Source organism: Podarcis muralis, chromosome 5 (genome assembly GCF_964188315.1).
Source record: "Podarcis muralis chromosome 5, rPodMur119.hap1.1, whole genome shotgun sequence".
Classification (NCBI taxonomy): domain Eukaryota; kingdom Metazoa; phylum Chordata; class Lepidosauria; order Squamata; family Lacertidae; genus Podarcis; species Podarcis muralis.
Genome location: NC_135659.1, coordinates 26,790,936 through 26,812,332, shown reverse-complemented (window position 1 = coordinate 26,812,332; position 21,397 = coordinate 26,790,936). Strand labels below are relative to the sequence as shown.

The following is a 21,397-nucleotide window of genomic DNA, read 5'->3' as shown; positions in this document are numbered from 1 at the left end:
GAGAGAGAGAGAGAGAGAGAGAGAGAGAGAGAGAGAGAGAGAGGAGAGAGAGACGGACAATTTCCTCTTTCATATCTGTGAGTTACGTCAGCAATTTCCGAGTCACAACTAAAGAATGCTTTACTATTACGGTATATGGTCAAACCTGGAATGTTTATGAGAATGTAGTTTATCGTGCCAGCAATCCATACTCATGATTACTATATCATTGGAGAAACAAGAGCAAGTCCTGGCCTGAACAGTTTCTATCTGTGGGGCTGCCTGGATTTCGATAGCTAACTATTACAGTATATCTTGTATGCGGAAAGAATCAGAAATCAACATAGTAGTAGGAATTTGGCTAAGGGTGACTGCATCACATGTTCATAACATTGCATTTAAAAATAATTAACACAGAATATTTGCCACATTATCCTAACTCAATCCTGCTTGGCAGGGGGTTGTTTCCTGCTTGGCAGGGGATCGGACTCGATGGCCCTTGTGGTCTCTTCCAACTCTATGATTCTATGATTCTATGAATCACCAATCGTTTTGTGTTAATCAGTATGTATTTTCTGCTGGTGCACACACAGCACTCAAAGACTATGATATAGGTAAGGGATCAGACAATAGGAATAAGCTGTCCCTCCACTGTTGTTCAGAAAGGCCCCCCTTAAAACTGCTTTATCCTCTGTGTTTTTAGCCACATTTTGACATTAAGTCTACACTGACATTAAAACTGATAAATCCTAGCTCAGTTAGGCTTCAGGCATAGTTGCTGACTTGGATCTGTACTGGTACATGATAGGCTATGGACTGCAGCCTTAACTACATTATCTAAAATAAAAGAGCAATCCAGACCCTTGATCCACTGTACTGCACTGCTGGAGGGAGTTTGGATGCTATAATAATAAGAAACCGAACTCATCAATCATTAACAGCACATAGAAGTCACCATCCCTGTTAAAGGTAGACCTGCTCTCATAAGACTACTGGGGGCAGGGGCAGAAGTCCCAACTTTAAAAAAACAAAACCATTCCTAGTTAGCTATGAGTGTAGGAAAGAGGGGAATTAGCATCAGGTTTTAAAATTCAAACTGAGTGTCAAGGTCTGCTCCAGACAGTGGGTAAAGAATGCCCCAGATCTAATTTTTTGTACTACAGTAACATGGGTCTGGTAGTGCAGTAGTACCAGCACTCCCATACACAGCTCGGGTGGCACAGGCATGTGGAAGAGGACATTATTGGCAATGTCAAAGACTACCCCGTAGGAGTCCATAAAACTTGATACAACTATATTACATTAAGTAATGTGGGTGTACTAGCTGGAGGGTTCTCAACGTGGGGCTGGTGGACTTTATCACTGTTTGGATTCTGAGAACTACTTTGAATCAAGATGGCAGATCAAAACATGGTTATGTTGTGACTTCACATTTTTGGGGCACATATTTTGCCGCCTTTCAGAAGATTGGCACCAAACTTGGCACAAGGTTATTGAAGTGAGGTGGCAAAGTTTGTTGATGTTTGGTCAACAGCCACCATTCTGAATTAAGATGGTGCACTGAAAAATCACTTTGGTGTGGCTTTGCCCATTTTTCAGCATAGGTTCAATTTGCCTCATTGCCAAACTCAACACAAAGGTCGCTAAGGCAGGGGCAGTGAATTCTGATACAATTTAGATTCCACATGCCATTTTGAATCAAGATGACAGACTGAAGTGGTGACTTTGCCTGGTTTTTTGCCATAGGTTCAGATGCCTCTCAAGATACTAGGCATGAGTTGGGGTGTGCGTGCTGGACTTCATGGACATTTGGATGCCAGGCACCAATTTGATTCAAGATGGTAGACTGAAATGTGACTTTGGCATGACTTTGCCCATTTTTAGGCATAGGTTTGATCACCTCTCGATATATTGTTGCCAAACCCAACACAGGTTTTCCTGCCTGTAGCAGCCATGGTAACTGAAGTAAACATAGTAAGCTACCTTATAAAGAGTTGGGCCATTGGGCCATCTAACTCAATATTGTCTATACTGATTGGCAGCTCCCCAGGGTTTCAGTCAAGAGTCTCTCCCAGCCCTACCTAGTGCTGCTAGGAATTGAATGTGAGACTGTTTGCATGGAAAGCAGATGCTCTACCACTGACTTACAGCCTAAAGTAAACTAAAGACTGACATCTCACAACAACTAAGTGACAATTTTGCATTCATAGTGTATTAAAAATATTTCTTGGCAAGACTCTGATTGAGCAATGCAGTGCAAAGCACAGACAGTGTTTAGCTAGCATACTGAAATTTAATCTCAAATTTACATTTATTGGGATTATATTAGAATTTTATGCACAACTGAATTTATAAAGCAGTAAAATAAGAGCACATACCAAGACTGACTGGGCATGATCCATTAATGTTTTCTTTCCCATAAAATGATGCTGAAGTGACTATAAATAATTTTACATTAAAGAATGTGCTGAGCCTTCAAAGGAATGTACCAAACACTTGGAAGAATATATACCAAGAATGCAGATCTTTTCCCTACCTCTGTCTCCCTTTCTTCTCCCACACATACCAATACTGTAATTAAACTTTACTTAACTCTACTTAACTCACTTTTTATTAGATTGGAATCTAAAGAAGCTTCCTATAATTATTTTAAACACCCATGTATCTTTTTAGCAGCAGCCGAGCTAAAATGATTATTCCATTATTTTAAAGGCATTATTTTAATGAAGCAATATATAAGTATTCTATATAAATAAATAAATTCACAGACCTAATTCTTTGAATGAACATTCAGCTGGAAATCTTCACATTCTCTCTACTTCTTTCTCAGAGGTCTTTTATTTCTGGAATGGCACCATATGAAATGAAAAGTTCAGCAAAGTTCAATAGGATTTCAAAAGCCACCTATGTACTGGACTGAAACAGAAAATATTTGCATCATAATTAGCCTGCTTAACGGATACTGTACTTATCTTCCATTACATCTCATAGTTTTGTGCAGCTAAAAAAAACCTGCAGTTTTTCTAGATTCACAGACATTGATATTTAAAGATAACACCTTACATGTTTGCATTTTTTATTATATTCAAATCAAATTTAGCACTGGTAACAGCACCATCCTACTATCTATTCGCACAAAATCACAAACAAGTGTATGTCCCTTCCAACAATACTGCCAGATTTTTCTCCCCCAAATCCATGAAATAAATGCTGTCTTTACAAAGCCCTATAGGGAAGTCATGCCCTTACTGGCAAGAAGTTTCAAGGGTTTGCCCAACAGGTACTGCAGCCCATGGCCTGAATCAGGTCAGCCTCCACTACTTTAACTGGCTGCATAAAAGGTAAAGGTAAAGGGACCCCTGACCATTAGGTCCAGTCATGGCCGACTCTGGGGTTGCAGCACTCATCTCGCTTTATTGGCCGAGGGAGCTAGCATACAGCTTCCGGGTCATGTGGCCAACATGACTAAGCTGCTTCTGGCGAACCAGAGCAGTGCACAGAAATGCCGTTTACCTTCCCGCCAGAGTGATGCCTATTTATCTACTTGCACTTCATGCTTTCGAACTGCTAGCACAGCAGGAGCAGGGACCGAGCAATTGGAGCTCACCCCGTCGCGGGGATTCAAACTGCCAACCTTCTGATCGGCAAGCCCTAGGCTCTGTGGTTATTTAACCCACAGCACCACCCGCATCCCAACTGGCTGTATAGTAGCAAGAAATTCCTCAGTTACTGCTTTTTGCAGCTTGGAGATACTGCAAGAAATGAAGCACCTATGTACATACAGCCAAATTACCATTTGAGCGAGTCCTGAGAAAGTACAGGTACTTCCAGGTGACTGTTATTGTGGGGTTGGCGCTCCTCATGCATACAAGCTTGTCGCAGTGTCCACATGACATCATGGGTCTCAAAATGCCAAACTCTTCCCCCTTTCCTTGTACCGCTTTTGATACTTTTTGTGATATAGCAGTACAGTATATAAATACTTTTATGGTTTCCCCCTCCCTTCTGCATTCTCATTTTATTCTTTCATTTGTCGTCCCCCCCCTTTATTAGTATTTCTGCATTTTGTATGTGTTTATGTCAATAATCTTTCTGTATGAAAAATGACCATAATAATAATAATAATACAATTTCTTATTGAATTTAAAAAGAAATAAAAATAATCGAATCCAGATTTGCCCACCATAGAAAAATCCACATATCCACATAATCATAGAATTGTAGAGATGGAACGAACCCCCAAAAGTCATCTAGCACAACCTCATCATCTCAACACACCGTCCCCGCTCCGATGTGAAACCATTTTGGGCCCCTGCTTAGCTTCGCAAGTTGCACTAGCAAGTTTTATCGCTGCGCCCCTGGATGAACGAAATACCTGATGCCAAAGACTCAGTTGCGCTATATCTGGTCAACAGGTTTCATTCATAAGCCTCTCTAGGGAGGGGGGGGGGGAATCATATGGAAAAGAAATTCTCCCTGGGTGCTGGACCCATTTGAGGGGAAGAAATCAGGGAGGGTAGGGTTGGACTAGATGTCTCCTCCCCCCCAGTTAATTTTAGGACAGCCTAAGCAGAAGATGTCGAGTGGCCGCGCCCGTTTCTATAGCGCCGCCGAGGTCGTGTCCTTCGCAGCTTGTTCAAGGGGAACTACAGGGGGCGGGTTGCTCCAGGCTAGGCAAAGCGCCCGGCCTCAGTCGGAAGTTCTCCTTCTCTTCCCTCAAAAAAAAAGAGGCGCCGCTTTGCTTCGCTTCCCTCCCCTCCCAATCTCCCTCAGCGCTTTCTTTCCCTTTTCGCCCGTCCTTGCCAAGGCACCTGGGCAGGGGAAAAAAGGCGGGAAGCCTCGCTCGCGGCCTCACCCTCACCTGGCCTACGCGCGGCGCGGGGCAGGGAAGGAAGGAGCGGCCCTCTCGTCTGCGCCGCGGGGGTGTGGGAGCTGAATCACAGCCAGCCAGCCACCGGCTGACTCACGCAGAACACACTCCAGCCAACCCTCCCCGTCTAACCCCCGGACTTTCCCGAGGGGGGAGCCGGTACTATAAGAGAGTGAGGAGAAACTCGCTTCCGCGCCTGATTGTTTATTGCTCGCGCGCGACACGGACACCACGCGCGTTTCGGTCGCGCAACGGTTTTTTGTTTTTTTCCTCCCCTCTCGCCGGACGTTCGAAGGGATGGCGGGCGCCACCAATAGCAGCCGGGCGCTGCTGCTTCTCCTCAGCGCGCTGCTCTACCTGGCGCGCCTCAGCTCAGGTGAGTCGAGGAAGGCGCGAGACCGTCGCAGCCTTCTGGCTCTTGCTCTCTCGCTCGCTCTCCTTTTTCTGGAACGCTTCGCCTCACCGGGTTGCGCGGGCGCGCAGTCTTGCGCCGCCGAGGGAGCCAGCCGGGACGCCGCTGGATTTTTGCGTGCATGGACTCGCATAAGCATGTGGAAGAATTTTTTTCGCTGTTTTTCCAGCCGATCTTCTTCCCGCTTGTTTATAGTACCTCGGACAGAGGGGGTTGTGCATTAAAGGGGTGCGCTCTGTTGTTCTGGTTTGGGCAGACTGAAGCCACAATCCTATATGCAGATCTTATATTTGGAAGGGTCCACCAGGGTCATCTAATCCAACCCCCCTGCAATGGAGGAATCCAGGGGTGCCAACTTGAATAAAATATTTGGGGGCCCAGGTAAGCTGCGCCCCGCATAATCGATCACATGATGGGGCACACGCACACCTATTTGAATGGCAGTGCCCATCAACTTGGAGGGGGGCCTCTAATATTTTATAAGGGCGGAAGGGACCTCAGCCCCTAGGAGATGGACCCTGGGCACAAATTTCAACCGAAGCATCCGTGGCATGATGACCGTCCAATCTCTTGCTTAAAAACCTCCAAGGAAGGAGAGTCCATTCTTGTGGGAGTGCATTCCACCGTCGAACAACTCTTACTGTCAAAAAGTTGTTCTTGGTGTTTAGTCCAAATCTCCTTTCTTGCAACCTGAATCCATTGGTTTGGGTCCTAGCCTCCCAAGCCGGAGCTACCTGGGTACTAAGCTTAGGTTTTGTCTAAAAGATTACTCTTCCCACAGTGGGAGGATGAAATAGCGTGAAAGGTATGGAGTGTGTTGGCTGTGCTTCGAAATATAGTCGCTTTAAGTTATTACGAGGGATGTTCATGATGCTCAAGGACAACATTTGTAGATATGCAAGCCTTTCAGTATTAATGTTTCCCTGGTAGAAACTTTAAAAGGAAAATAACAAAGAGGCACCGGTTTTCAGGCATTTCCGATGGAGGCTCAAAACAGATTATTCATAAATTGTAAATGGGTCACTGGCCACAGGTGTTTTTTATTTCATTGGATTGTGTGGAAAAGGTAAATCCAGTTGGAGTGGGGAATAAGGGCTAGCATTTTGATGCTAATGTCACGTATAAAATATGCATGCATTAGCAGCACTGATCCCACAATAAGCACCTGTGCTAGACATCTTCCTCCACCCCATTTCCCAACTTTTTTCTACAAGACCATTTTCTACCTGAAATCATTTGGCGATTCTGTGGCTTAATGGCACTGTATTTGTCTAGTTCTATGTGATGTGTGAATTTGGTTCTTGTGGATATCACGGGAGCGGATGTACTGGGGTACTGTCCTATAAAATAAATGTATTGTTCAGAACAGACAGTGGAATGTGGAATTTTTGGAAATTTCATGGAATTATTAATTGTATACATCATACATCACAGACACAGACTGGAATTATGAAATGATTGTTGGACGCCTCAGAAGTGGACATTTTGAGCTGTTTTTGTTATAATGGGTTTGTCTAGAAATGATTAGTGAAATCTTAATATTGTAAGTCTTGAAATAAATATTCAAGATCAATATTTTAAACAATTTGCACTGTTAGTTGCAACAATTTTATTGACAAAATATCTGTACTGTCTTGCCTCACTTTCTAAAGCTAGCTAATTAGGTCACAGTGTTGTCGTCTTTAGCTGGATCTAATAAGCGTATTAGGATACAATTCCTGCCAGTTCTCTAAACCTGAGTTTTTTTGTTCTTAATTACATAGCAATTCACAACATTAAAAAACCCCAGTACAAAACACTTAAACTTGATCATTACCTCCTAATACCTTCCTCTTCATTTTCTGAATAGTGTATATGTTTGTTTTTATTTAATTTTCTAATTTGGGTATTGATACATCTATTCTATAAAGAATTATTGTTAAGTGGATATACTACTCATTGTACATGCTCATTGTAAACAGAATTCAGTTTATGTATAGTTTTAGTTTGTAGAATTACTTTTCTTGCAATTTGTTTTTCAACAAGAATGGAAGCATGCATAACAAAAAAAAGATTGATGGCCCATATAGCTGAATGTAATCTGCCAGTTTTTAATGACCAAAATCTAAATTATTGCTTCTGAAGCTTGGGAACCCTCTTAATAAAACATTATTGTCGAGCATTAGAATGGGTTTAAAGCTTGAGGAAAATTACAGACTGTTCCCAGAATAATAAACAATGTTGTGAAGCTGCGGCTGTGAGGAGCATATAAATGTCCCCGAATAGAAAAGAAATCTGTCTGGAAGTGGAGCATAAGTAAATGAACCTTCTCTGCATATTCAGCATTGAAAAAGGGTTATTTTGCTAAGGTCCATTGGGACTACCATCCTGTTCCCCATAGTGGCCAATCCGATACTACAGCGAAGCTCACAAACTGGGCATGAAGTCAATACCCCTCTCCCATTGTTTCTTCCCAACAGCTGGAGGCTCCATACATCCAGCCACTTATAAGACAAACTCTCCATGAATAAATACAATGAGAGTGTGAGTCCGCATTTTCCTCTGCCAAAATCTCAGATCAGGTCAGAAATGAGAAACCCGTGGCCCTCCTGGTGTTGGCTCCCAGTTCCCATCAGCCCAGTTAGAATGGCCAATGGCGGGGGACTATGGGTTCTTCTGGCACAACATCACACCCTTTTTCTTTTCTTCTCCCACACGCTCTCCAAAACCTTCTCCAGAGCTGATTTTGAGGGCATGCCAGGGTTGGGGCTTGGAGAGGAGGGGAGGTTCTCTTTTGCCAGCACAAATCTCTTGTGGCAGCAGTATGGAAGCATTGGACACTGCCCTGTGGAAGTTGTCATCCAGTAAAAGGACTATGGCAATACTTAGATATTTTGGGCATATCGACCATGCAGATTTAGACTGACTTAACAGTCACTCCTGTCCAACCCTGGAAACTAGTCATGCGAGAGAGATTGGGACTCTTGGTGCCATCTATAAGCTTTGTGAGTGGCCATGAAACTGATAAACTGATACATTTTGTAGTTAAACCCTTACGCATTTGTTGCACACAAAGAACTGCAGGCCATGGGGTAAGCCATATATTGCCTGACTAATCCTTGTTCTATTTCTACTTTTAAAGGCAACTCAGAAGTAATGAAAGCAGTCAACATTACCTGGTCATCCATCAATTTTAAGACAATACTACAATGGGAGCCCAAGCCAGTCAACTATTTTTATACAGTTGAAATAGATGGGTAAGTTGAACATAAACATGGAGATTGCTACCACACGTCTAGCCTGGTCTCAGTGTAGTTATTTGAAAGTAAGAACAATTGGTTTCACTGACTTTGCATGCGGCTGTAGTTTAATTCATTCTCTTACCACCCTTCACCCCCCCCCCCCAGCAAAAGCAAAGCCACAGTTAAAAGCAGATTTGAGAACGAAGACTTGAGATCTGAAGCTTTCTAGTCCCCCATTTAAAAAATATATCAGCTACACAGGCTTGAATTGTGTCCCTCTTCTCCTGATTACCACGAGGCCTAATTAGTCTGTTTGCATATTAAGTAGAATTTGTTCCTAAGTAGACTGTTAATTTCTTTTTCTCTCCACATCCTTCTGTTGCCTACAAGGCAAAAAAAGCAGTTTACATGGGATTAGCTTTAACAAGAGTGCTTGCACAAGGAGGAAAGTCTACCATTTGGTAATTGTAGTAGCTTTGTGCCAGTCTATCGCTGATCTGTGTAATATTCACTGTGCTGCGAGTAAGTTATGCATGCTCTAACGTAACCGAATTATGGAATTCCAGCAGCAGAACTGGGTACAACTGCTAATATTAGACCAGGAGTGGGAAACCTGTGGCCTGCCAGATGTTGCTGGACTACAGTTGCCATCATCCCTGACTATTGGCCATACTGGCTGCGGCTGATGGGGAGTTGGAGTCAAACAACACCTTGAAGGCCACAGGTTGCCCAACCTTGTTCTAGACTCTGCATGAGTTTCAAAGTGCCTTGGGAGACACTGTTTTTCTTCTCCACTAGATCAGCTAAACAAAGGGAGATGATGAAGTTTGATAAGTTTTAAAAAGATTACTTTGGGTGCTGCTTTTGTTTTGTTTTTAAGCAAAGAGAACTGGTCAGACAATACTGATGTAAATAGCATTGTACTTTGTATCTGACAAGGACTGTATGGGGGCGCTTTCTGCTGCTAACTTTTGGCAGTGATGAGGTGTACATTCTGATATTACTGCAGTTAGCCAGGTATTGCCACTTAACACACTGGTATATTCCCCACTGAAATAAAAAAAATGGTTGCCCAGAATTGTGCCTTATGTAAAATAACTGTTTCATGATCAACATGGTGTTTCTGGGGGGAAATGATCTAATTTTGATAAATACTGTGCTGCACTTACTTCAGACCTTTGTAGTAAGCTACCTGTCATTGCTAATATGAAATTTCATACTTAGTTATGTGTAATATCTAGGAATTACACTAAGGTTGTTAATGATTAACAATTCAGGCAGGGATGATAGCTCAGTGGAGAGTACATGGTTTGCATTTGAAAGTCAGATCCTGGTATTTCCAGGTAGATCTGAGAACATCACCTGTCTGACACCCTGGAAAGCTGCCAGCAATCATTGTTGACAAATACTGAGCTAGATGGACTGTTAGCCGGACTTGGTATAAGGCAGCTCCCTATGTTCCAGTATCAACAAAGATATCAAAGCTATGCATTTTCCTGCTGCCTACTGTGTTTTAATTAACAAAGTTGCCCTATAAGTAAAGTTATTGGAAGTGGCTATTTCCTATTAATTCACAGGCATGAAACTTTTTATCTCCCTAATTATACTCTTCATGGCATATTAACAGACACAGACAAGCTCACAGCTGGTTTTGTTAATTTGATTGGGCCTGTTTACAAAACACAAAACAGGCAAACTTCATTATAGTGAAATATTTTCATTCTATGAAATATTAGCTAATGCAGTATGCTCTTGATCTTTACAGGGACCGATTAGTTCGGAAGAAAATATGCATTCACACTTCAGCAACTGAATGCGACGTTACAAATGCGCTGAAGGATGTAAAAGATGTCTACGTTGCTCGCATATATTCTGAAGTGCCAAACAGGGACCCTGATGATTTTGATATCCCACCTTATGAAGTGTCTTCAGAGTTCATACCTTACGCCCAAAGTAAGTAAACAAATATTAGCTCTTCTTTGTTGTTTTCACAGCATGGGTCTCTGCATACAGATTCTAAGTCTTACAAAGTGTTGAGATACTTGTCCGTGCACCAGACCCGTATGAAAGTTTATATAGAGAAGGCATCCTATCTGTCTGCTATGCAGTCCTGAAATTGACGGTTAAGGAACAAAACATTAGTTGTGCAGGAAATCCATGCATTAAATGCAGCTGTAGGAAGGCAAGGCTAATTTGACTGGGAGCAGCAATGGTGAGAATGCTTCCTCTGCACCATTCCTCCAGTCAAAATTGCCTTTTCCTTTGCTGCGGCTGCTGCTTGCACCATGGTGAGAAAAACTGAGGACCACCCTGTACCTCTTATCTCCATATGTAGCACCATTGATAGGAAAAATGGCGCAGCAGAGGGAAAGATTAAACCTCTTCCCCCTCCTCCGCTTCAATTAAACTGGCAATGCTCTCACAGCACACATATTGTTTAAATAATGCTGAGATACTAACTCACGTAAGTGGCCGTATAACGTGTGCTTTCTCACTAGACCATCCTACCTGGGATACCATTTTGGTCCTGCGTTTTGTACCATAGCTTGCAGAGTTTGTATTGTAGGATTCTTGTTGATGTACATTGGTTCTTACGCAGACAGGCATGCCAACCAACATGCTGGGCCCATGGAGCGAGGAGACATAGCCAAGATCTCCCTTCCATACCTAAGACGCCAAACAGTGTCGCCTTTCATTTCTCTCTTTCTGTTGTTACTAATAACATCATGATATATGGCACACTGTGGTGCACCGCATTGTAAGTGCTTGTACGGCAAGCAAATCAGTCTTCAGGTCAGGTTTTGTGACAGGAGTGGGGAACCTCAGGCCCAGCGACCAAATGTCACCCTTTAGACCTAACTGCAGATTCTCCCAGGCCCCACACCAGCTCTGCTTTGTACCCCCAGGTGATTTTGCCTGGTGAAAATGTGTCCTTCAATTCTGATCATGCTTCTCACTTTCCTGAATGGGAGAGGTGGACATGTAGAAACCTTTTATTTTTGTGTAGCTGAAATGTGGCCTACTGTGAAAAATGAATACTGTTTAAATTGCTCTGCCTGCTCCACTGGCATGTGGCCCCTGGAAGGCTGCCTATGAGAAAGTGTGGCCCTCAAGCTGAAAAAGGTTTCCCCCTTGCCCTTCTCTATGATGCCCTAAGTCAGGGCTGTCCAACTACCAAGAAACTGCGATCTACTCCCACTATAAAAAAAGCTGGCAGTGATCTACCCATTGGATTGACCAGAGTTGTTCAACTTTTTTTAGGAAGCGAAAGTTGTTGAGATTTTTTTTGGAAGCCAGAGTTGTTGAGCTTAGGCCTCCCCTAAGTCATCTCCTTAATTATGCCATCAGAATATAGCACAGCAAAGCTTTACAGCACAGTCCTGAAAGCTTACTGTGGATCTTTGGTAATAAAACCCGCTAGGATAAGGTTACCAGATTTTTTTCAATGAATCTGGGGTCACTTTTCAACTTCCTACTAAATAGATGGATTTTGTCAGGGGAGTGATTTGTAAATCTGGGGACTGTTCCTGGGAAACAGGGACATCTGGTAACTTTACGCTAGGAAGTCCTTTCTGCTGGGGATAACCCGGACTGAAATTCCCAGGTGCTAGAAAAGGTTATTTATGTATGTAACAATTGAGGCCCGTGTTTTCTTAGCCCCAAAATGGAAAGTGAGCGAGGTAACTAAAGACTATTGGCAGCTTAAGTTGACAGAATATGCACAACTTGCAGATCTAACATACATAAAAAGAGAGCAAGAAGAACATATGTTTAAAGAAGATTGAAAAACATTTTTTGAGTATATGGAAAATAACTATACAGCTGAAAACGCTGGCAGCATTAAAATAAATTCAACAGAGTAAATAATCCTTGATGGATGTAAAAGTGGAAAATTGATTTGAATGGTTACAGTAAAATATGCAGGGATGTATACCAAAATGAACCATGGAAAGAGAAGCAGGGAAGTCACTGGATATTTTAAAGTTTGTATAATGTTTATTTGAAATAGTAAAACAGAAAAATTAATAAAAATTATTAAATTTTTAAAAACCCTGCTTGGAGTTGATTTTTAATCAGTGCAAAAACCACTTCTCTTTTAGCTGAGATTGGCGTGCCAACAATCAAAAGTTTTGAACAAAAAGAGAACACTTTGAAAGTGGAGATAGCAGATCCTCTAACGCCTTACAGATTTGAAGGAAATGGAAGCTTTCGAAGTATTAGGGACATATTCAAAGATGATCTAGAATACACACTGTACTATTGGAAAGATCAAAGTACAGGAAAGGTGAGCATCTGTTTTCAATCTCTTTTCAAGTCTTTAATTTCCTTAATGTTTATAATAAGTACAAAGGACAAGTTGGCAATCTAAACTAAATTTCTACTTAAAAGAAATGAACTATAGCCTTAAAAAGAGTTCAGTACTTTAATATTCTCGTCGGAGGCTCTTCTCCAGGTCCCCCAGCCATCTGAAGTGTGGTGCTATTGAATAAGGGGCTTTCAGCGGCAGCACCCTAATTTTTGGAATGCTGTCCCAAAATACTACTACAACTACTACTATCTTTATTACGGTCCAGAGACCCAACAAAACATTACATATCAATACAGAGTTCATACAGCCTACCTCCAGGTTAATCAAGCACTTTGTTTGGAATATAGGGCTCATTTGTTCTTGCAACCACCGATAAAAACTTTGCCACTGCCAACGTTCTAGCTTTTGTCCGGTCTTCCAGTAGGAACCTGACATAGTGAGCCTCTGACTTTCCCGGGAAAGGCACCAGCAAGGGTAGTATCAGTTCAGCCCTGGCCTGTTCATACTTCGCAGGAAAATAAGTTTTCCTGGTGCCTATTATGGTGGAATTTGCTCCCGCAAGAGGTAGTGATGACCCTTGACTTGGATGGCTTTAAAATATGGCCAGATAAATTCCTGGAGGATAAGGCTATGTTCTTCCTCTGCAGTTGGAGGCAGTATGCCTTTGAATGCCTGTTGCTGGAAATCTCAAAGTGGGGGAGAGGTTCTGCTTTTGCGTTTCTCATAGATATAAGCTTAGAAAAGAATGCAGGACTAAATGGGTGCCAGCAGGGATTTTTTTAGGTTCTTATTATGCCTTTCTAGCCCTAAGTAAATAGCTTCTTATCTTTACAGACTTTCAGATTAGTATTGGTCTGTTTTTATTTGGACGCTACTTTTGCAGAGCTGCTGCTTTTAGCTTATTTCATATTTTATCATGCCCTGATATTGTATTTGAATGGTATAACCCTGCAAACTCTATTATTTAATCCATAAAGTTTATGCCTTTGCATAAAAGTTAAAGGAGACCAAAGTTAACATACATTTATCTTCTTTTGTTTTTGATGTTAAAATTTTAATCCGTATTAAGTATTAACCTTTTTCATATTGCAAAAAGGTTAAGGTTAGGTACTTAAAAGTAGAGGCTGATGCTAATACTCTTCCTTAAATTTGTTATACATTTACAAACCGATCTATCTTTATCTTAACCTAGTATATTTAAGTATTTGAAATATGTCGAAAGCTGCTTTCAAGAAAATGGTGTTTCCAAGGCTACCTTCATTAGTAACAAATGCACATACAGTTCAATTTACAATGAAACAATCAGTTTAAACAAAATCCAGTACAACAAAATTCAGCAGTTACCAACCACCAGCAGCATACAGCTATTAACTTCCTGCTCCTACAACCACTTTTTATTTAATTTAATGATATGACTATTAAGATGAAAGTACTTTTTCTCCTTTGAGCCTTTAACTTACTATGTACTTTGGACTTGCATAATCTGTATTCAGTGTGAAGAACTAATTACTTGCAAATACATCTTCAAATACTTTTTTTTTCTGATTGTAGAAACAGGAAAACACAAAAAGCAACCTCTTTGAAATCCATATCGACAAAGAGAAGAACTACTGCTTCTATGTTCAAGCTACTGTTCCGTCACGCTCAACAGACCGTAGCAGTCAAAAAAGCAGTGTAAAATGTACTAGTGTTAGAAGAGACGAGCTGGATGGTATGTATCATGACACCACAAACTTAGCCTTTGGTATATAAATCATTCCTATCAAATTACTTTAAGCCCTTGCTGATGGATTTCAGTTTAGACCGCTTTCTGTGAAAGCTGTTGCCCAGTGATCTCTAGGTGCATACACTGTTTTTACCTATTTCTTGCTGCTGCAAAGTTGGCACTGCAGATAGTCAGAAGTAGTTTCCTTTCCCAAAATTGTGTTTTCATCTGGTCACTTTCTTTCACAAGGATTGTCCACTTTTCCCCCTAAGAGCCAAATTCATATCCAGAAGTATCACCAGCCCAGGAGAACTTTATCACTCAGTATGGAATTTTGTGGCATATATATTTCCCAATGCAAAACATCTAAGGCATACATATGTTAACTATGTAGCACAATTCTTTGTAAGCTTTAATCAGAAGCATATCCCAGTCAAACTTGGCTGCCATGTCAATGTGCATATGGTTGAAGCCTTAAATGTGGAGGACCTGGAAGTCCTTGAAGGGCTGTATCACATCATTGTTCTGAACGTGTAAGTGGGTTCTAACCAACTTATGAGTCCTGCATTGGAGCAAATCTATGTTGTTTGTTTGTTTAAGTATGAAGTGGTATAATAAAAAATACATCATGCTTGGCAGAAGGACTGATTCCACATTAAAGGGATGTGGGCTTTTTTGAGGACCACAGACCAATTAGACGTCGCACGAATAATGCAGGCTGCTTGGTTTAAGCAACAAACATAGGGAGCTATGTTAGAGAAGGGTTCAGTTCCATTGACCACATTGTGTATCCCATGTTAAAACACCAGCCCTGCTTTATATATGATTGTTGCAGACACATAATTAAACTAATGTGATGCCCTGCTTAGGACTCTTAAGATTTTAGCCTTCAGGAGAAACAGCTCAACATATTTCAGGTTTGGAATCCAGATTAGTTTTATTCTGAAAACATAGCTAGTAGCTGTTGGGTGAAAAGCATGTCCTTGAACTGACTTTGTGTCTTTTTTTCTTCTTCTCCAGGTCTTGAATTAGAAGTAATTCTTATAATAGCAGCTGTTGCGGTTGGAGTCATCGCTCTAATTATTATTTTATCCGTGGTTGCATATAAATGCACAAGATCAAAGCCTGCAGCAACAAAAAAAGAGAGCGTGCCCCTAAATGCATAAGGGGGAGAAACACTAAAGACAAATCGGCGTTATTGCTGCAAAGGTGACAGCTCAGTCGGTAGAGCATGAGACTCTTAATCTCAGAGTTGTGGGTTCAAGCCCCATGTTGGGCAAAAGATTTCTGCATTGCAGGGGGTTGGACTAGATAACCCTTGTGGTTCCTTCCAATACTACAATTCTACGATTTTATAACTCCATAAGAAATTCTCCTACCTGTGGAAGCAATGACCACAGACCCTTCAATCAAGGGGCGTTTGTTGTTTCTGTGAAACATTTATAGTTAAAACACTATTTTAAAAACCTGTTTTATTTGGCAGCAACTGTGATAACTTGTTTTAAAATGCATTAACTGACAGATATGGTGAAAATACTACTGCTTCTTTTGCACTTTGGGTGTATATTTAGAACTGTGGTTCTGGGTACATTAGCTGGTACGGGTTATAAGATGCTGTAAGTGTAAGGTAAGGGTTTTACACTCTTGCCAGACTTTATATAATGCGTTACGGTGTGAATCAATATAAAACATTAGAATGTTCCAGATCCAGGTACGTGCTGTAAAGTTTGAAAGTTCTGAAACTGACTTTGAAGTTCCCCAAAGTTGATGACCAACTTTATCGGCATCCACCTTGAAATAACTGTATACGTACAGGATATCATACCTGTTATGTATCAGGATTTAGCACTTTAAATTTATACTGCTTATTAACTGCTGGACAGAGACAAAATTAACTATTTAAAGTGGCGTATGTCTATAAACAAAGTTGATGTAATTTGAGATTCTTTGTGTTACTACGTACAATCAATGTTATATTTATGATTTTTATGAATGGGTGTTTATTTTTGTATATATTGCACTAACTTATTATATCTAATTTTTACAGAAATAAAGGTAAATGGGAATAATGGAAAATTCTTGTTTCTTGAATGGAGGGAGGGTTTGTCATCGCTAGATGCTAAATGATTATGGCTTAGCGGCATGCCAATAAACTACCGTACTCATTACTGTACATTTAATCTCAACAATGGCTCCACTTGCAGGCTTACTGTGGAAATGCATGGGTTGTATACAAGTCTATTTCTACTCTGGGTAGACCTACTGAAATTAATGAACTGAAGTTAATCATGTCCATTAACTTCCAAGAGTAGGACTAGCATTGGATAGAAGCACATATAATTAAAATAGAAAATAGAACAGAACCAAAATAACAAACCTGGCTGTGATATGATTAACAGATGGATTTTAGGTACAGTCTCCCTTTTTTAGTGGTGCAACAATAAAACTGCTGGCACATTTGTAAAGCTAAGCAGGGTCCAGTAAGGTTTCAAATTGGATGGGGAATCCCGTGTTGAGATTCCAGCATTGCAGGGAGTTGGACTAGAGGACCCTTGTGGTCCTTTGCAGCTCTGTGATTCTATATCCTTGCACTATGAGCCAGCTCTGCTTTTGGCACTGAAGCAGCACCAACCTGAGGTGCAGCAGGGGACACCACAGAGATCGGGAGAAATCATGTACAGGCAAACAGACGTGTATATTTACAAATTATTTCTAGAGCAAAAAAAGAGAGTGCAAAGTGGAACAGCTCTTCCCCAGTTCCTCCCACTGACAATCCCTCCCCTTTTAAGCCTAGTACATCTGACCCAAAGGAACAGTTCCCCAAACCTTAACTACCCTGCAATAAAAATTTATAGAGCACCAACAATAAAATGCCAAAGGAAGCAGCCTTAAACAAAGTCAGGCCAAAGTCAAAGTTCATCCAGCCACAGATCTCTCCTTGACGAGGGACACGTCCAGTCCTACCCAGATTTTTTAAAAGCAGATTTTCCAGCTGCGCTAATAACCTGCCAGTCACCCCACACTAAAAACAAATGGACACAAGCTTTGCTCCCTGCTTACACCCTGAATCAGTAGTGGTTTCTCCATAGGAGTCAGTAGTTCTTCTCTACTAACTATACTGTCACCAACAGGACAATCCAATGGCCACTGCGGTTTACAGCACTGCTGTAAATATTGGGCATTGAGTGTGTGTGCTCCATGGCCTTGAGGAACAAAGTCAAATTCTTTGCAGGGTTGCCAAATTACAAGAACACTGCTATGATTCTTGCTACCATAGTGCCATTGACTGAATGGGACATCAGACCAACTGAGGCTTTGCACTAGTTATAGAAGGAACACAGGGTGCAAGATGGGCCTAAGTTGCAAAACCAGTAGTAGTTTAAGGCTGTTTACAGAGATGTGACAAAGCATTACGTGCCTGAAGATGAAGAAGAGGAAGCAATGCACTAACAGCATATCCTTGCACTGTTGATACAAAACACCCTAAACAAGCTATTTTATACCTATGTTTTGCAATGCTGAACTTTCTATTTCCTTGGGTGTGTTAAATACTGTAACTAATTGTTGCTGCCATGTTGGCATTCATATAAATCTAAAACCTTGTTTAGGAGCAGCAGAGTTTAATTAGTGTGTCACTAGCACAGTAGATGACAGACAGGCTGCTGCCAAAATGCATATAATGAAAAGAACGTGATTATGAGCTTAAGTTGGAACATGGCTCATGTGACCATTTAGGACAAAGAGCTTATGGCGGTGCACAAACCTCTCTCACACACAAAAAATTCAAGATTACCAGGCTACTGCATTTCTGTTCCTTAAATCCCTCACCTGCCTCATAATCCTGATGCTGAAGTGATGACCAGTTCAACAGGCGCATGGTACAAAAAATGCCATTAGACCAAATAGTTTTGATTTGGTTGAGGGGATTCAAATTTCACAGATCCCTCATGACCTGGTACAACTGGACTGTTCCCTTGCATCAGTTGAATTGGCTTTGCAGGCAGCTCTTTGCCAGGCTGAAGCTCTCAAGCTGCACACATAGTCTTCCTAATAAAATGAAAAAGGCAATCTCACCTACCTGGAGATTCAAGCCCTCTTCCTGCCCCCTGAAGGGGGTCAGCGAAAACTGGAGACTTCAGGTCAGCCCTGGAGGTACAGCAACCCTTCCTTGTACTGTAACTTTTATTGGCATATTGGATCCCATTTTATTTCCTCAGTACTTTATATTTGCGGTACTCAGATGAATGTTATGCCTCATTTTTCAGGGCAGATTCCAACTCTAAGATGACAGAAAATATAGCTAGGGTCCTTGTTGCAGCCATCAGAATAGGTCACAATTATTAAAGGGAAGATTTCTAAATTTCAAAGTCCATCTAAAAACAGAGAGTGTTCGACAGATTTTCCAATGAGTTAGTCATGGCACCACTGCTAAGACGACACTTTTTGGGGTGGGAAGTAGTTGAGGGATTGGGAGGCTACCCTCTTCTGTTCCCTCCCTCTCCCAATTAAGCTGTCTCCAGGGCTCAGAGGTGAGGAGCACAGAGGGGGGAAATTACCAGGATCCGCCCTGTGACCTCCCCAGGGGTTGTCCCTAGGTCTTCTTAGGTGCAAGGCAACACAGTCAATTGACCTTCCGTAACTGCTCATGTTGAAGCATTGAACATTAATATTTGTGGTCCCCCCTTTAAAAAAAGTCATCAAGCTACTTTACAATGAATGTGTAGCTGTAACCATATTATGGGTATATATCAGTTGAAAAACATTTGGTCCTTTGGATACCGTTCGGACTATAGCTCGTACTCTTCCTCACCATTGTCCATGCTGTCTGCGGTGGATAGGAGTTGGCTTCTCACAACACCTGGCAAGAGCTGGGTTGGTAAGGAGAAGATGCCATGAGTTTCAGCCACTTCTATTCCAAAATGGCAACATACCGAGGGCCACCCATTGCTCTAAGACCAGGCGTTCTCACAGCAATGGTAGAGGGCAGATGCTGTGGTTGTGTTTTGTGACTGGATAGGAACCCTTTGGGAGCCTCATGGATTCTACTTTGAATGCTCTAAAGGGTGAGTGAGATACACGTGGTAACAAACAAAGAAACAAAATGGCAGTATCCGAAGCAACATCTCCTTGCTGCAATAAGTGGAATAGATGTATAGGTGCCATCTCTGCTGCTGCTTCCAGGAAAAATTATTTGCTGAGTGGGAAGTCTTGTATGCAGTTGTGTCAGAGCAAGATCCAGATCCAGAATTCTCCAGTGTTAAGATGGATGGTGTGTGCTCACTGCAGCTACCCTTTGCTATCTTTTATCTGTAGCTAGATGTGTGTTCAGCAATCATATTATCCTTTGACTGCAGCCATTGCGTGCCTGAATCCTTGCTCCAGTAAAGTTTGAGTATACAAAGAATTGCCCCTTTCCCCTTCGCGGCCCCCTTTCTAGAATTTAGATTCTGGGAATGTAGGCTTCACTTTACAAGCCGGATGAACTTTGGCGGGAGACAACAAAGAGTATATTAACATTCCTGTGGTCATTAGCAAAGATAATCTTGCCTTCATTTGCATGCCGAGGCTGATATCTGGAGAGAGAAAAGCCTTATTAAATTCCCTTTATAAACAAGGTATCTGGTTCCCGTCAATGCTTTAAACAAGGCAACCTTGTTGAAAAGGCAAATAATTGTGTCATGACGCTGGTATTTCTTAAACAGAACTCGTTGGCCTACGACTCCACAGCACATCAAAGCATACTCCACCTTGGGTGTTTTAAAATATCAGGCTTTTTTATCACTAGCTCTTGGAAATCAAAATAGCAACTGCAATTGAAAAAAGTACTACTGAGCTGTACTTTTGTGCAAGTATGATTGAACTGAACCAATCATAATCATAATGTTATTTATAAACTGCCCATCTGGCTGGGTTTCCCCAGCCACCGTAATATTCAGCAGTGGTGTGTGCATGTGGAAAACAGAGTAGCAACAGCACACACCCAGCAACAGGACAGGACAGGATGAGATAGCAATGGGAGAGGTCCAAGTTGGAGACAGGCAAGCACCTGTGAAACAATGATGCTGGCTGCTGCCTCACCCCACCACATCCCTGTCCTGGTGAGTGGGGATACAGCTGTCATTCTGCCCATATCTAAGCCAAACCATGGTTAAGTGATAAAGACTGGGTGTGTGGATAACTCACTATAAAAATCACTGCAATCCGCTCCTCATCCCCCTCCCCATATCCTGCTGCTGCACTACTTGGAAGCAAGCTATGGTTTGGCTTAGCGCTACATCTGAACCAAGGTTCCTGGTTTGCCCTGTTCCAAACAAACCATAAGCTGTTGCCAGTGTTTGTTCCTGGCTTGCAGCTCACTGTTCATCAGGAGTGAGACAAGCCACAAGCCCTGGTTTGTGCATAATGCTAAACCAAACCAAACCATGGTTTGGCTCCAGAGAGCACAGTAGCAGGATGATCATGTGAACAGCAAAGCAGTTGCAATTTTTACTGCGAGGACTTGCATGCTCAGTTAGCTGCTAAGCCAACCATAGCTAATTGGGCCATTGTCTGATGCATTGGTGGCATTCTTTTAAAAAAAATGCTTCCAAATGTTGGTTTGGAAGAAATTAGTATATCCTTATAATGACCATTTGAAAAAATGTACTCTAAGGAAGTTAGAATCTCTGCTGGAGATGGAAAGAGTACCAAGTTGGGAGAGCAGGCCAAACTTGTGTGCAGCCTGTAGCACCACAGAGCTGTCCTACAAAAATTGATGAGGTAGCAAGGAGAACATTACTAGAATACTCTTTATCATCCAGCACCAATAGGGTCTATCTTAAAAGAGGTATCTCTCCCCTTCTTGCTCACACCAATGCAGAAATACCATCATGCTCAATCAGATTTTTGAAAATCTGCTGCT

The 21,397-nt window shown here is 41.7% G+C and overlaps 2 protein-coding genes across 2 annotated transcripts in view; one reads left to right on the top strand and one right to left on the bottom strand.

The window, feature by feature from the left end:
- Positions 1-2,906, bottom strand: part of SLC44A3 (solute carrier family 44 member 3) — a 99,749-nt gene extending 96,843 nt beyond the window's left edge. Inside the window, exon 1 of the mRNA XM_077928454.1 lies at positions 2,750-2,906. The gene's annotated coding sequence lies outside the window, so the exon portion shown is untranslated. The remainder of the gene's footprint in view (positions 1-2,749) is intronic.
- A 1,673-nt stretch (positions 2,907-4,579) lies between these two features.
- On the top strand, positions 4,580-16,572 carry F3 (coagulation factor III, tissue factor). Its single transcript, XM_028732733.2, has 6 exons — positions 4,580-5,225; positions 8,383-8,497; positions 10,248-10,435; positions 12,583-12,767; positions 14,343-14,502; positions 15,517-16,572. The coding sequence occupies exons 1-6, from the start codon at positions 5,147-5,149 to the stop codon at positions 15,660-15,662; spliced, it is 873 nt and encodes a 290-aa protein (XP_028588566.2). The 5' UTR covers positions 4,580-5,146; the 3' UTR covers positions 15,663-16,572.
- Positions 16,573-21,397: the final 4,825 nt, after the last annotated feature.